The sequence below is a fragment of the Microtus pennsylvanicus genome, chromosome 5 (assembly GCF_037038515.1).
Source record: "Microtus pennsylvanicus isolate mMicPen1 chromosome 5, mMicPen1.hap1, whole genome shotgun sequence".
Taxonomy (NCBI): domain Eukaryota; kingdom Metazoa; phylum Chordata; class Mammalia; order Rodentia; family Cricetidae; genus Microtus; species Microtus pennsylvanicus.
This window is the reverse complement of record NC_134583.1, coordinates 94789268-94806208: the sequence shown is the minus strand read 5'-3', so window position 1 is coordinate 94806208 and position 16941 is coordinate 94789268. Positions and strand designations below refer to the sequence as shown.

The 16941-nt window shown below is 37.4% G+C and overlaps 1 protein-coding gene across 1 annotated transcript; it reads right to left on the bottom strand.

Annotated features, from left to right (window-relative positions):
- Positions 1–600: 600 nt before the first annotated feature.
- LOC142851393 (glycine N-acyltransferase-like protein Keg1) lies at positions 601–11123 on the bottom strand. The gene is made up of 5 exons (XM_075975245.1): positions 10972–11123; positions 8971–9078; positions 7090–7216; positions 4940–5111; positions 601–1009 (listed from the first exon to the last, which is right to left on the bottom strand). Exons 1-5 carry the CDS (start codon positions 11047–11049, stop codon positions 601–603), a joined length of 894 nt encoding a protein of 297 aa, XP_075831360.1. The 5' UTR covers positions 11050–11123.
- Positions 11124–16941: the final 5818 nt, after the last annotated feature.

Sequence of the window (16941 nt, the reverse complement as noted above, 5' to 3'; positions counted from 1 at the left end):
TCTAGTTTCTTGGTTTCTTTATATATTTTGGAGATCAGGGCTTCCCACAGGTCAGGGAACCCTGATTGCTCTTTGAGCAGATGAGGGAGGGTGACTTGATCTGGGGAGAGGGAGGGAAATGGGAGGCGGTTGCGGGGAGGAGGCAGAAATCCTTAATAAATAAATAAATTAAAAAAAATTAAAAAAAAGAATAAAATTATGTCACTTATAGAACAAAATGCATGAACTGGAAATCTTCATGTTAAGTCAAATAAGCTTGATGCAGAAAGACTATCTCATGTTCTATATGTGTGGAATCTGGATTTTAAAAATAAAACTAATTAAAGTAGAAAAAAAAATTAGGAAGTTTGATAACCACTGTGTTAGAGGCATCCTGAGAATGTGAGGCTTGTGACAGAGTTGGAGCAGGAGACAGTGACCTTCTGCATGACAAGGAAATGGAGTTAAGTGCATGAGCAATGTGAGGGCAGAGAAAAGGTGTGTGCGGTTCATGATATACCCCGCTCTAGAAACACACGCCCACCTAATGACAATTTAGTACTTCTCTCTGTTCACTCAGCTGTTTCTCCATCTACAAGGACTGTACCCTCAACACTCTTTTCAGCTGCATAGAGGCACATAATTCCACTGGTTCCAAGTACAGGTCATGGGGACATAATCCAGCCTGGCAAGCATTTTCTGAATGGTGACATTAGCTTTATCGGTATGTCCATACACAGGGAAGCCAAGATCATTTAGAGTCTGAATCTGGTGAGCGACAACATGGTAAATGAGATTCTGATTCCGGTACTGAGGCAAGGTACCTCCCATTCTCAATTCGCCAGTGTGGTCCATCAGGCCCCAGGACACGGGAATCCCCTCAGGTCCCATAATACAGGAGCTGGGGAAGGTGTGGATACAGCGCTCAATGAACTTCTGACTTTTCTCATTGCCACCAAAATGCCAGATGCTATTCACCAACGCAGCATGTGTAACATCCAGGGAGGTGAATTTGAACAATTCTTGATTACTATTGGGAACAAGAGGAAAGAGCAGCCCTTAGTCACATAGATTATGAATAATTTTATTCATTTTCCCCTAAATTGCCCCAAGTCAGACAGCAGACTCACTAAGACTGTGTGCTCTGTAACCAGACTGTCTGAGCTCCTACCAGCACTGTGTGCATTAACTGTTGATTAATTGTTCTTCACTTTTTGTGTTTCCCCATCTAGTGAGAAGGGCTAATAAGCAACTTTCACTATAGACTAGCACGTTATTGTGATGGGGGCTCAGATTCAGTGCCTAACAGCTAGTAAAAATGCTCCAGGCAACATTTGCAGGGTTTGTTTGCCCATGACTCAGAGAGAGAGTTCAAATAGGATCTTTTTAGTTAGGGAGCTTCAATATGATCAGTCTTGTTTTATGAAAAAGGAAACAGTTTTGCGAACAAGCAAACTTCCCAAAACACATGTAGCAAGCAGAAGCCAAATTTCAGTATCATAGAATTTGGTGTCTTGCAGACCTTAGGCATTGTGTTGAGAAAAAGATAAAGTCAAGTGCAAAGACTGGCAGCAATGTTATGATATGAGAGTTTCCATAAGCGACTCAAAAAATTCCACCAAGGAACTTCTACAACTCGTAAACACTTTTAGTAATGTAGCAGAATATAAGATTAACTCAAAAAAAATCAGTAACCCTCCTGCACACGATGATAAAAGGGTGGAGAAAGAAATCAGAGACCATCAACCATCACTATACCCACAAATAGCCTAAAATATCTGTTAGTACCACTGACAAAGCAAGTGGATTTGTATGACAAGAACTTTAAATCTTTGAAGAAAGAAATTGAAGAAGACACCAGAAAATGGAAAGATCTCCCATGCTCTTGGGTAGGTAGTATTAACATAGTAAAAATGGCAATCTTATCAAAAACATTCTACAGATTCCATGCAATGCCCATCAAAATCCCAGCAAAATTCTTCACAGACCTCAAAAGAAAGGTACTCAACTTCATGAGGAAAATACAAAAACCCAGGATAGCCAAAACAATCTTGTACAATAAAAAACTTCTGGAGACATCACAATCCCTAACTTCAAACTGTACTACAAAGCTAAAGTACTGAAAACAGCCTGGTACTGGAAAATAAAACGGACAGGAGGACCAATGGAACTGAATTGAAGACCAGGTTATTAACCCACACACCTTTGAACACCTGATTTTTGACAAAGAGGCAAAAAATATCAAATTGACAAGAGAAAACATATTTGACAAATGGTGCTGGCATAACTGGATATCAACATGTAGAAGAATGAAAATAGATCCATGTCTGTCACTATGCAAAAAATTCAAGTCCAAATGGACCAAAGACCTCAACATAAAACCAGACACACTGAACCTCATAGAAGAGAAAGTAGGCAGTACATTTGAACACGTTGGCACAGGTGACTACTTCCTAAATATAACTCCAGTAGCACAGACACTGAGAAAAACAATTAATAAATGGGACCTCCTAAAACTGAAAAGCTTCTGTAAATCAAAGGGCATGGTCAACAAGACAAAAGACCAGTCTACACAATGAAAAAAGTTCTTCACCAACCCCATATCAGAAAGAGGTCTGATCTCCAAAATATACAAAGAACTCAAGAAATTGGTCATCAAAAGAACAAAGAATCCAATACAAAAAATGAAGGATAGACCTAAACAGAGAACACTCAACCAAGGAATCTAAAATGGCTGAAAGACACTTAAGGAAATGTTCAACATCCTTAGTCATCAGAGAAGTGCAAATTAAAACAACTCTGAGATTGCATCTTACACCTGTAAGAATGGCCAAGATTAAAAACACTGATGACAACTTATACTGGAGAGGTTCTAGGGGAAAGGGAACACTCCTGTATTGCTGGTGAAAAAGCAAGCTGGTACAGAAGCTTTGGATGTCAGTGTGGCCTTTTTTTTCCCCTGAAAATTAGGAAACAACATTCCTCAAGACCCAGTAATACCACTTTTGGGTATATATCCAAAGGATGCTCAATAGTCTCACTAGGACATATGCTCAAGTATGTTCATAGCAGCATTGTTTGTCATAGCCAGAACGTGGAAATAACCTAAATGTCCTTCGATCGAAGAATGGATAAGGAAATGTGGTACATTTATACAATGAAGTACTGCACAGCAGAAAAAAAAAATGACAGCTTGAATTTTGGAGGCAAATGGATGGAGCTAAAAAGCATCATTTTGATTGCGGTAACTGAGACCCAGAAAAACAATGATCACATATACTCACACATAAGTGGTTTTTAAACATAAAGCAAAGGAAACCAGCCCACAAATCGCAATCCCAGAGAACCTAGACAACAATGAGGACACTAAGAGAGACACACATAAATCTAATCTACATGGGAAGTAGAAAAAGACAAAATTTCCTGAGTAAATTGGAAGCATGGGGACTTTAGGAAAGGGTTAAAAAGGAGGGGAGAGGTAAGAAGGGGAGCAGAGAAAAATGTAGAGCTCAATAGCAATCAATTAAAAAAAAAACTGCCAGCAATGTGGAAAGAAGATAGCCCGCATTATGGAGTCTGATACCTGAAGACGCATGTTATGCTATAGGGAGGCTTCAGAAGTCATTTTTAATTGTGCTCTTGAGGTGGACCTAGACACTCTTTTTCAATGCTAGTTCAGTCATCCATGTGCTAAACAAACTATTCCATCATTAGATTCTGCTGTCAAGAGATTGGGCTCACTTAAAGCTCACATTAGGACACAAGTTTCCAGTAGCTTCTAAATGGGAGCATTCTCCAGGTTGCCAGGTATTATACGAGAACAGAGCTCTTCCAGAACGAAAATTACACAAAAGGCTGAGGAATTGAGAATTCTCAAGTCACATACTCACTAATGGCTTCTGGTTCTCCTCAGCATTACGTTAAACATAAATGGGGACAATGTAAAATGTGTTCAAAATATTTTTATTAGGATTCAGTTGTTGCATGAAGAGAATTCACTGAACACATATTGGTTTGAAATCCACCGTGTGCCAGCTCCTGATGACCCTAACTCTTGCAGGTTTTCATTATTGGTAGAGGATGAATCAAATATCAAATCTGTAAAATAAATTAACTAGTTTCAAATACTCATGAGTGCTATGAGTAAAATAAATGTGAATCCCGAGCAGTGGTGACCTTTATTGAGGTGCTTTACCCAGGACTCTGATGAAGTAACTTGTGAGCTGATCTGGATAACAAAGTAAGTCATTAGTGTAAAGACTGATCTGCATAGGAGAGAAGTTTGAGACAGAGGGGAGCTAATCTTGGAGACCTGAGCTCATGAAGGTCAAGTAGAATTGCATTAAAGCTATGGCATAGCATCATTACCTTCTGCATTTAGCTCCTGCCCTTTCTTACTTAAGACTGGAGATGGAGGGAGGAGGGTGAGTGGGGGAGCAGGAGGGGAATGGGAGGATGGGAGGAAGAGGAAATTTTTGAATGGAAAAATAAAAATATAAACAAAAATATATGAATAAATAAATATTTTGTAAAAAGGATTTTTGAACATCAAGTCTAAGACTTCAGCATAAGCTCATCTCAATTATTCGTGGGTCCCATATCTATTGATAAGTGTCCTCACAACAAACAAAAAAGGAAAAGACACAGAGGATAAAGTAGGTTGTGTGAAAGTGAGTTTAGTGAGTGGAGCATTGCAGCCCAAAGCCAAGGTACTCCTGGAATGACAATGTGTGTGGGAAAAGAACATAAGGAATTCTATCCTGTGGATTCCAATGCAGCACAGCCTTGCTCAGATCTTGATTTCTACCTTCTAGACTCCAAAACGATGATGGATCACATGTGCTTTGATTTTAGCCCTATCCTTTCAGGTGGCCTTCTAACGATCACTTCAGAAATCTAACACAGGAGGCATGTCATTAGTAAGACAGTGACTGGTACAGAACAGCTTTGAAACACTTACATGGGCTTGGGATTGTCACTGCTGCGTACTAAGTTATTCACGTCCACCAAGGAAGGATCCACTTTCTTTGCTGTTTCTCTTTTCTTATAGAGAAAGCACTGTGTATGCTTGACCTTGCCTGAATTAATGGCTCCAAGATTTTCTATCACTTTGTCCAGGCTTGACTGTGAACCTTGATGGAGAAACAAGGCAACAAATGATATACCATTATTCATCTTATCATTTGGAAAAGGCTATTCACTGGAATCAAAGGGAATATGAGCATAGAATCATCAAGTCTTATGTTAAATAATGACTAGCTTCATATGATAAAGTTTATATCCCTCTGTTTTTAAAACTTAAATTTTGGATGGTATCACAAACCCTAACTACTTGAGACTACAGTTTATATTCAGGAGTTATGAAATTAGAGAGAAACATGGTGTCAGGGAAACTCCCAGACACCCACAAGGATGACCCCAGCTAAGACTCCTAGCAATGGTGAAAATGATGCCTGAACTAGCCTTCTCTTGTAATCAGACTGGTGACCTCCCTAATAGTCATCATAGAGATTTCGTCCAGTAACTGATGGCACTGTGCCAAACTCCAATAGTCCAACTGAAGAAGGAGGAGGGATTATATGAGCAAGGAGCTTCAAGACCATGATGAAAAACCCACAGAGACAACTGACCTGAGCTTGTGGGAGCTCAGGACTATGAACAGGCAGTTAGACAGTCTGCACTGAACTAACCCTGGCCTTCTGCATCTGGGTGAGAGTTGTGTAGCTTCGTCTGTGCATTGGTCCTCTAGCAGTGGGACCAGGACCTGTGCCTGTTGCATGAGCTGGCTCTTTGGAACCTACTCTCTATGGTGGGATGCCTTGCCCAGCTGTGATGCAGTGGGGACAAGCTTGATACTGCCTCAACTTCATATGCCAAGCTTTGTGGACTCGCATGGGAAGATTGGCCCTTTTGAATGGAGGCTGAGGAGTAGTGGATTGGGGGGGTGTGTAGGTGGAAGATGGGGGAGAGAATGAGAAGAGAAGAAAGAGGGGAAACTGTGGTTGGCATGTAAAATTTTAAAAGGCTACAGATATAGCTATCAAACAAGATGAGTTAGCAGCATGGTAGCTTAAATTTACAGGATATTTCTATGGACTCAATCTATTGAGTTGTTACTATAAGATTCTCAGTTCCTTTCTATTGCACTAATATGGTTCCTTTAACCATGAATTACTTTGGTTTAGTCATAAAACTTGCTTCTGTTCATGGGAAGAATGTGATTTAGTAAACATGGTTCAAAGAGTGCACTGAGGTTGACTTTCACTTTCTATTCCTGATCCTGTGACATTTGCATGTCAATCCACTTCCATCCCTGAGGTTAAGAGTTGGCACAGTGTTATTATGAAATACCAGACTTGGGATCAGGGTGAACTATTTCTATGAGCTCATCATTACCCTTCAGACAACTGAGCTCATATGTATGAATCCAGGTGAGACTAGCAGAGCTGCCTAATGGAGACTGATCCAAATTTCCTACCCATGCAATTGTAAGCTAAAGTAATTGTTGTTTTGAACTGATATTGAAAATTTGAAATTCTATATAACTAGATAGGATATTCCTAAGAAGTTTCTATTAAATGTCTCATTTAGTCCTAAAGGAGTCTATGTTTGGAATAGTATAATAATCATTTTTTTCTCACAAAACTTTGGTATTCAAAAGAGAAATTACTTAGTCTTTCCCACACAGCTAACAAATGGTTCAGTCAGGTTTCTATCTTAGGTCATACTTCTCTAGAAGGCATAGTCTTATGTACTAAAATATTCCTTTGAAAAAGTGACAATATAATAAAACAGAGATGGCATGGGAGGTTACATTGCCCCCATGTTTAAGTTCTTTAGTAAAATATGGGCATGCTAAAGAAGAAATCTTAAGTCCCAAGGCAGTAAGAAACTACATTAAAATTTCCTTTATACACTTTAAACCCCGCAGCTCTTGAGAGTTCCCTTTTCAGGTGGTAGATGCTGAGCCTAGAAACAGATGACAGATGCTAATTGTCTATAGCTTGCAAAAATGTGTGTGGAAGGTAAGGTGTTGTTCAAGAGGAACAGTGACTTCCACCATGTGTACACAGGAGATAACAACAGCCACATATACCCTGGCTCTCTTACTTTGAATCTGTAGATGTTGTTTCCAGTTAATGACTTCTGATGAGCTGAGGAACTTCTGACAATTCTCGGGATCCTTAGAGTAGATTAGGTAAGTGTTGGTGTAGTGGTCAAGGTCATCTTCCATGTCCTGTTTTCAAAAAAAGAATAAACCAAAATGTTTATGGATGGGTTGGTGTTCGGTTATATTGGTATTCAGTATTCAGCTACATTGTGAGTTATTAAAATTCTAAAAGTAAGGGCTCCTGTGGACTTATGTTAATTATTTACAGTGCAAAAACAAGATAAAAATTTTTGACTTAATTCAAAATAAAATCACCCTGAAAAACATTACCCAAACTCAAGGGAAAGTAGAGTGGTATAAAATTCATTTAGAAGAATCAAAGTAGCAAATTAAAAGAAAAACATTTTGCTAAAAGAATACTCCTTGCTCTGGGCTATGAATACTCTGGTATTAAAATCTATACTGAAAACAGAATCAGAATATGCACCTATAAATAGGGAGCCAATGCTAAAGCTAGTAAGCTAAGTACTCCTTTAAAAATAGCTTATTATTGTTAAGTAAATGACAACCCCATAAAGCAAGCAAATGGGCATATATATATATATATATATATATATATATATATATATATATACATGGAACAAGTTTGCAAACACAAAATGGGACTACTTAAATATCAAAGAACATATCACAGAAATATTACTTCTATTAATATATAATATAAATGCTTTTCTCCTCTAATTTTGGTGAAATATTAACTAAAATGTTGTATACTATATAATGATACTGCAGATAAAAATATTGATTTTTTTGTTCTGCCTTATTAAATATTTAAGTCATGTTCAACATTCATGTTGGCATTTTGTTCACTTGGTATTGAGAATAAATTCTGATTGTCTTTCTGTAACGTCAACCTCCCTAACCAACCTTTTTAAACCTTATTTTATTTACTCTGCTGTAGATAACTGGTATAGAAAGCAGAGCAACATCTCAAAGGGAAGCTGATATTACAATAAAAATTCATGATGGAGTGAGAATGATCTGGATTATTTTAAGTCCAGTTATTTTTAAAGACAAGAAATCTGTTTTACCCTAGGATAATAGTTGACAATGGAACTAAGAACTAACTTGTTACAATATACAAACCTAGCTCTGGTGATGCCCTTTTCTCTACAGATTTCCTTCTTTTATTGTATGGATATGAATCTTTTGCTTACATGTATGTATTTATATCACATGCAAGTGATGCCTGTTGAGATCAGAAGAGGGTGTCAGATTCTATATAACTGGAATTCCTCACAGTTGGCAGCCACCATATGGGTGCCTGGAACCAAACCCTAGACTTCTCCAAGAACAGCAAGTGCTCTTAACCACTGAGTGATCTCTCCAGCCCTCAGGAAATGTTGTTTTGATGTTTATAACAAAAGATCAAGCCATTTTTTGTGTATCAACATGACCTTATGTTGATATTACTTTCCATCAGTTGTCTCTAAATCCCTACAAACAATACATAAGAAATAATGAAGTAATAAAGTGTGCTCACAGTTCAAATCAGCCATTGCTGATGGAGGAACTATGCTGCCAAGTAAAACAAAAGCGTGGATAAAAATGAAAGTGTACCATCTGTACTTTAGTTACCATTCTCCATGGCTTATTACTACACCTTTGTGTATTTCCTTCTTGAATGTTTTATAACATTCTGTAATTTTTGTGGACTTTTGTGAATCATCCTTCAGGCAAGGTATTGATTGACATTAGTACAATTCATGTCTATTTTTCATCATGGGATTAGACAGTGGCATCAACCATCCAGTCAGACGCATGCTAGGAATGAAACACATGTGCAGATACAGGCATATTTATTCTATATTGCAACTTACCTCCTCCCGGGGTCGAATAACAACAGTATTAAAATCAGGCCACTTGTCCACCAGAGCCTTCAGCTTGAATGGGTTTCCCTGATTCATGTGGAAGACAGTCCCATAAACCTAAATATTTCAAGCCAGCAGAAATGTCATCATATTACAAAGTGTTAGGAAGCTGTAGCATATTTGACTAGAACAATGATCATTCCTATGAAATTATGAAATTTTTGTTGGAGAGATATAATAAATTAATTTTTCAAATGGTTCCTAGTGTCCAGTTGCTTATTCTAACAACAGTATCTTTTATATATTGAGGTAAAATACAAAGAATGATGAGATTTACTAATAAACTCACTAACTGTCTTGCTGTAGAATCTAATAAAATTTTTCATGGATATCAGATTTATTTCTTTTTGTAGTAATAAGGAGCGGCAGGGCTGCATCCCCAACACCCTGGCCGCCTGCTCGGCTAGCTTTACCCGAAATAATTACACAGACACTGTATTCATTTAAACACTGCTTGGCCCTTTAGCTTTAGCCCTTACTGGCTAATTCTGATATACCGATCAACCCATCTCTAATAATCTGTGAGCACCCGTCTTACCGGGAAGATTCTAGGTCGGAGCTTCATTGTGTGTGTCTGCCTGGGAGCGGGGCATGGCTCTCTCTCAGGCGTCTGCTCCCGAGAGGAGAGCTGTGGAGTCTGAGCTCACGTCCTCTTCCTCCCAACATTTTGTTCTGTTTACTCCACCTACCTATGTTCTAACCAATAAAATGGGCCAAGGCAGTTCCTTTATTAGCCAATGACCTTCCTCCATCATTTTTTCATGTGCAGACAAAGTTCATGAAGCTCAGACATTTCAGAAATGGTTTCCATTCATTGGAAGTCTTTTTCTTACTATGCCTTAAAGCATTTTTGTGATTGCTGCTTTAATATTGATACTATATTATTTTTAGATCTGCATCATCTGACTGTTGATATGTGTGGATCATGGTTTCTCATCTAAGTTAAGATTTAGCCAGGGGCAGGGTGATGGTGGCGCACACCTTTAATCCCAGCACTTTAATCCCAGAGGCAGAGGCAGGCGGATCTCTGTGAGCTCGAGACCAGCCTGGTCTACAGAGCTGGTTCCAGGACAGGCTCCAAAGCCACAGAGAAACCCTGTCTCAAAAAACAAAAACAAACAAAAAAAACCAAAAACAACAACAAAAAAAGATTTAGCCAGGGTTAGTGATACATGTCTGTTATGTCAGATAATAGGAAGGCTGAGGAACTCAGGTTGAAAATTCAAGGACTGCCTGGAATAAACAAGGAGTCCCAGGTCAACATATAAAAATAGAATATTTTATGATAGACAATTTTACCTCATCTCTTCTGTGAACATATTTAGGCCAAAATCCTAGTTCAATGAAAATTTCTATAGTTAGTTATGTCAAACATAAATAAACCCTGGAAATTCCTGTACATTAAATATTATTTCATTGAAATAATATATGCTATAGAAGGCATCTGATGATAAACATTTTAATTTATTTTATACTTTAAAAAATCTTCCATGTTGGGCTCACAACTAAAGCAAAATTTCAATGAGATCAGAATGCTTATTACTTATTATCTAATATGATTTCAACTAAATAGTGATTTGTTATTTAAGAATCAGGAAAATTATTTTTTCTCTACTGGCAATTAAACCAAGGACCTTGCACAGGTTAGGCAAACACCATTATTGATGTATATCTTCAACTTTCAAGTTTTTATTTTGTGACTGAGTCTCACACAAATTGTGAATTATCCTTTGTAAGTAAACAGTGACATTTGTTTTAGGCAATGTGGAGCAGCACTTTGCTTTTTTACTGTTATGCAGGTGACATTATTGAGACTTCTTTCTGCTCTGGTGGCATAAACATAGGAGAGAGGAATGTCATGGTGCCAGTGCTCAGTGAATCTTGACTCTTTCCCTCCTCTGCCTTACCACGGTGTGATCCTCAGTTTCTATGAAAACATTCTACTCTCACCTTTAAGGTCTCAGGCAGATGCTTCCTCAGGGAGTTCTCCAGAACCTGGAGCATCTGAGAACCTTGTAAGTAGAACATCTCTTCCGATACCTTAGATGAAAAGATTAGCGACAATAGCAAGTCAGGAATGGGAAGACCTTTACACAGTGTGTCCAGACTACCTCTAAAATAAGGAGTCACAGGCATATAAACATCGGGAATTTATTTCTCACAGGGCTGAGAAATCCGTGATCAAGACATTGGCATGTTTCTTGTCCTGTAGAACTCTGTTTTCTGTTAGATACACGCTCTAGCTGTGCCTTCTTGGGAAAGAAGGAGTAGGTTTGTTTTCAGGAGCAACCTTTTATTGTCTGTAGTTTCTGTGTAGTATTTTTTTCCTCATTCATCGTAGTGTTAATACATGCCTTTTATTTGTATTTCTTGGTAATATTAGAGCCTCTGCTCTGATACTCAAATTGGACTCTATAATATTCTGGCCAAGATAATTCATTCTTTGTTTTTGAAGACAGTCATGTACACTGCTGACTAAATAACAGAATCTACAGGTTTTTAGTAGATGCCAGTGGCAACACTTTATCTCTTGCTAAAAGCAGGAAAAAAGAGAGCAGGGAGGGATATATAAGAAATTTCAGAAAAGGGAAAAATAGTGTAATCAAATTATAATCTCTAAATAAAAATTAACAATTTTCCCTATGGTACATACTAGTAGGTATATGCACTTGTCAAGTTGAATAAACCCCCCCTTTTCACTGTATAGGCACCCACAAAATGATCAATATTTTCTTTCTAAAACCAACAACATTTGACTTTTCCAACCTTGTACCAGAGAGAAGGACATGGAATCACCATTCTTCCATGATAAATTCTTACCTATAAATATGCATCCACACAGAGCCTCCTCAGAACAATAACAAGCAGCAGGCCTTTTCTGAAATGCTAGCATTCACAGTGGTTTGGTAAATGTTTTACAAAAATACTTAGACTGAGGATGTACTCTGGACCTTGATTTTCATTGAAAAGTAAGAAAACAAAATTCTGGCTGTTTTGAGAGTCAGAAGATTCCAGTATCCCCACAGATGTGTGCCCAGGAAGATGACTATGCAAATCTGAGATCCTGATTGTGTATGCCCTCTCAGCTTCTCATACATCATTTTCTTGGCCCACAGGAAAACAAGTGACCAGGACTCGAAAGAATCTGTGATTGTCTAGAAAATATCTTTCCTCATTGCCTATGTGGAATTTCCCTCTGTATGCTATAAACACATTTATTAAGCTCTGTTTACATTTCTCCCCTTCCCAGTTTCCTGTTGCAGTAACAAGAGGGAAGCCAGAAGTGTTGGGTGAAATTAGTTGTGTAAAATTTAGAGTTTCTTATCTATACACATATGAAGCAGACATGAAGCAGACATATTCACATATAGAGCAGCTGAAAGTTTCCTCGATATTTCTGTCTCATGCCTGTGTGATACAGCCCACAGGGATACAGACTTGAAGCATGCTTAATAAAAGCTCAGTGTCAGATATTGGGGTTCAACCTGAAGATCTGACAAGTAAAACAGCCAGCCACTAGCTCTTACCTTGACCTCCATCTGGAATGGCAATCCTGCCTCCCAGAATCTCAGAATCTCAGTCTGAGAGCTGTCTCCTCCTGCCTTATTCTTCTCTAGAGCTGGGATTAAGGGCATGCACCACCTAATTCCGATGGCAACTAGGTGGCTACTGGGATTAAAGGTGTTTTGTCATTGTGACTACTGGGTTTAAAGGTGTGTTTTACCATAACATGGTCTATAAGGCTGACCAATGGTACTGTTTTACTTTCAAATCTTCAGGTAGTCTTTATATATTAAAAAGAATCAAAATGTCGCTACACAGACTAAGTAGTCAGCAATAACAGTTTTTTGACAAAGATTTATTTATCTTGTTTCGTGTGTATGAATATTTAGCCTGCATGTGTCTGTGTGAACCACATGAGTGTCTGGCACCTGTGGAAGCAACAACAGAATATCCAACAAAATTCCTAATGAGGGCCCAGCATTGATAGTGCAGTCGCAACAAAGGCCTCTAACCAGACCAATGACTCTGCAATAAACACTTGCAAGTAAAGACTTATGGACAAACGGGTTTACTGTGTGACTTACTATGTAACACTACAGCTTCCATGATGATATTTTTAAATTTAAAATTTTTTTTCTTTTTCTCTTAAATTTTGTTTTTTTTGGGTGGGGTGGTAGGAGTGGAGAGCAGATGCAAAGGGATGGGGTAATAAATAGTATCAGGATACATGTTGCAAAAACATATGAAATAAATAAAAAGAAAAAAGTTACAAAATCAATTTTCTTAAAAATCAAAGGTCTTTGTATTGGTTGCCTGCTTTGCTTTTTTGATCTTAATCTTGAACCCAATATCTATCTCTGGGTTTTTATTAATTGTAACACATTTGGCACCCAATGTTTGGGGTACAAATTCATGAAAAAGTCATTTGCCTGTTGATGACATAGGCCACAAAACAATCCCATACCAGTTCAGAATTATGAATAATAAAAGGGTTATTTATTTAAGGGGAAAACTTATAGATCACTCTCCTAGACAACAATCCTCTGCATGAACAGAAACAGAGTCTAGCAGCTGAAAGCAGGAGCCAGAAGCAAGAGAGTGGGCTCATATTTACTGCTGCTTTTATAGTATAATAGACCACACCCAAGTGGGCTGGTATTTAAAGGCTATTGGCTGAAGGAGCAGAATGTGCTCCCACAACAGCCTGTGGCTTTATAGACACCAATGTAGTCTGGAGCTACATACCCTACCAGCTAGGATTTTTCTTTCTTATCTCCCAGAAGAGTCTCCAGGAATCCACTTGTCAGGATGCTGCCAAGGTAGGTAACTGCCTAGAAATCCAGTCAGGACTGTACTGATCTATGCAGCAGCAGTAAGTCTAACAAACATCTTCATCAACATCTTTGGCACATTTGGTAAGACAATTCAGAATTCTGAAAAGAAGGAATTATTTAAAAGAGAGTTTTTTCCGCATTCAAAAATGGGAAAACCATTACAATGGAGGAATTTGGGTCTCTGTATGATAATATGTTAGACAGTTTAAAAAAGGAACAATTAAATGAGAGGATAACTAATTTAGATGAGATTTATCTAATATAAATTGTGGACATTATCAGCATTATCATTTTTGTTTTATCATTAAAAAGGTGGTTAATATGAGTGCTAAGATACAGGCCTTGGAAAAACTTAATAAAACATATCCTAAAGATATTCAAATCTAGACACAGGAATTTAATGGAGAGTCAATTTCAGCACTAAATTATAAGAATAGAGAGGAACAGCCTAAGGTTTGTAAACAACCAACCTTAATATATCCAGTAATCTTACAGGAATTGACAAATGATAGAGACTCTGTAAAATCTGAAGGAACTCCTGTGTCAATGTTAGATTTAAGGGACTTCAAGGAAGCAATAGTCTCATATAGCATACCTTCACTTTTTGTAAAGCAAATGTTAAACTCATGGACAATTTGCAGCAGAATCATTCCTAGATTTTGGATAGAGTTGGCTAAATCTGTTTTGGAACCTGGTCCACAATTACACTGTAGTACCTGGTCCAGAGAAGAGTCAAATACTATTAAACAGTGGAATAAAGCTAGAGGTATGGAAATCTCCCAAGATCAAATTCTTGGAGAAGGAAATTATACTACAGTAGAAAGGCAATCTCTCTATGATGGCCAAATCCTGGCTTTATGTTATGCAGCACCTTTGAATGATTGGGAGAGAATTCAAGAAGAAAAAAAATGAATCATTTTCTAAAGACATGAAGGGCCCAAAAGAAAACTTCATGGATTTCTTACAAAGACTAACATCAGCAGTAAAGAAAATGACACCAAATTCAGAAGCTAGATAAACAATAATTGAATCTCAAGCTTTTGAAAATGCTAATTCTCAATGCAAAAGAATAATTAGGCCATTAAAGGCAAGGTTAAAACCTTTGGAGATTGAATCTCTTGATTATGTTTGGATAGTAGAGGTAGTTTCAGACATTTGAAGAAAAATTGATATGTCAAATATTTCAATTGTGGCAAACAAGGTCACTGTAATAGTGGTTATAAATAGGGCATTTCTAAAAGCAATGCTTTTTTCTAAGTATAATCCATTCACAATGTCCCTCCCTCTGGATATTCAAAAGGTGTGATAAAGGCAGGAATTGGACTAATGGATGTAAATCAATAAGGACATTCAGAGAAATCTTTTGCCATCATCAAACTCCATGAGGGGCTCTCACAGGCCCCAATGCCAAATTTGGTTCAGTCCTTTCCTGTCTTCATACAGAAAACTCCTTCCAAGAGCAATTATTAATTAATGCCTATTGTAAGAAACTATACTGCTCTGAATAACAGAACAAAAAATTTAGGAGAAACCACAAAGCAAGTACTTTGGGAAATTTGTATAAATTAACAAAGACCAAAATTAAAAGTAATGAATAAATGACATTGTTATTGAAGATTTTGTAGACACATGTTCAGCTGTAACAATAATTTCATCAGAATCATTGGCATCCAAATTGGCCTCTTCAGGATGTAAATGTTCAGATTTAAAGAATTAGAACTTTATCTCAGGTAAATCAGAGCACATGATTGTTCAAATGTATAGGGCCAGAAGGACAGAGAGGAATATCAAAACCATATGTAGCTAACATAGCAATGAATGTGTGGGGATGTGATTTGTAACAGCAATGAATGGTTTACTCAGATTAACATTCCCCAATCTTAGAAGCAACCCATAAATTAACATATGATTCTGGAAGAGATATTATAAGATATTATAAAGAACAGTCACTAATCATTCAGGTTGTACAAGAACAGGGCACAAAGAGCTGGCCATATAAAAAAGGCATATAGAGCCGGATGTAGTGGTGCATGCCTTTAATCCCAGCACTTGGCAGGCAGATTTCTATGAGTTGAAGGCCAGCTTGTTTCTATGAGAGCTAGTTTCAGGACAGGCACCAAAGCTACACAGAGAAACCATGTCTTGAAAAACTACAAAAAGGCACCAACAGCCCTACCTTTAAAATGGTATGGGTTCTGCAATGGCCTTTAACAACAGAGAAAGTGTTTGATTTAGAACAGCTGGTACAGGAGCAACTAAATACTCAGCATATTGAGAATCAACAAGCCATTGGAATTCCTCTGCATTTGCTGTTAAAAATAAATCTGGAAAATAAAGAATGGTAAAATATTTAAGAACTATTAATATGGTGATTCAGCCAGTGGACTCTCTATAGTCTGGAATTCCTTTGCCTTCTATGTTGTCTAAAGGATGGCCTCTTATAGTTATTGATTTAAAAGATTGTTTCTTTACTATACCTTTACAAAAAAAAGACAGAGAAAATTTGCCTTCGCAGTGCATGCTTATAATAATTCTTAACCTGTTAAAAGATATCAATGGAAGTTTCTCCCAAGGAGAACATTAAATAACCCCAACAAGGTGCCGATATTTTATGTAGCAGCTGTTGGAAATGATATGTAAGCAGTTTCCTCAATCTATAGCTAACCATTACATGTATGACATTTTACTATCTGATTCAAATGTAGATATTTTAGAAAGAATGTTTGAAGAGGTAAAGAATTTTTTTCTAGTTAGGGATTACAAATTGCCCCTTAAAAATACAAAGGGGAGATTCTATTATTTATTTAAGTTATATAATACATTTACAAAAATTGAATCTCAAAAGGTGAAAATTAGAAGAGATTGATTGCAGACTGTTATTGACTTCCAAAGATTGTTAGAAGACATTTATCATCTATGATGCACTATTGGGATAATGCAGACTTTTGTTGACTTCCAAAGACTGTTAGAAGACATTTGCCATCTATGATGCACTATTGGAATGAACACAATAAATTGATTAATTTCAAAAGAAAAACCTTAGATAGTAACAAGGATTTAATTAGACCCAAGAAATTATCAG

Coding starts and splice junctions, on each gene's coding strand:
- LOC142851393 (XM_075975245.1), bottom strand. CDS start 11,049: ATGTTCTACTTACAAGGTTCTCAGATGCTCCAGGTTCTGGAGAACTCC. Junction 7,217..8,970: donor TTATTCGACCCCGGGAGGAG/GTAAGTTGCAAT, acceptor TTTTGAAAACAG/GACATGGAAGATGACCTTGA. Junction 5,112..7,089: donor ACAACATCTACAGATTCAAA/GTAAGAGAGCCA, acceptor TTCTCCATCAAG/GTTCACAGTCAAGCCTGGAC.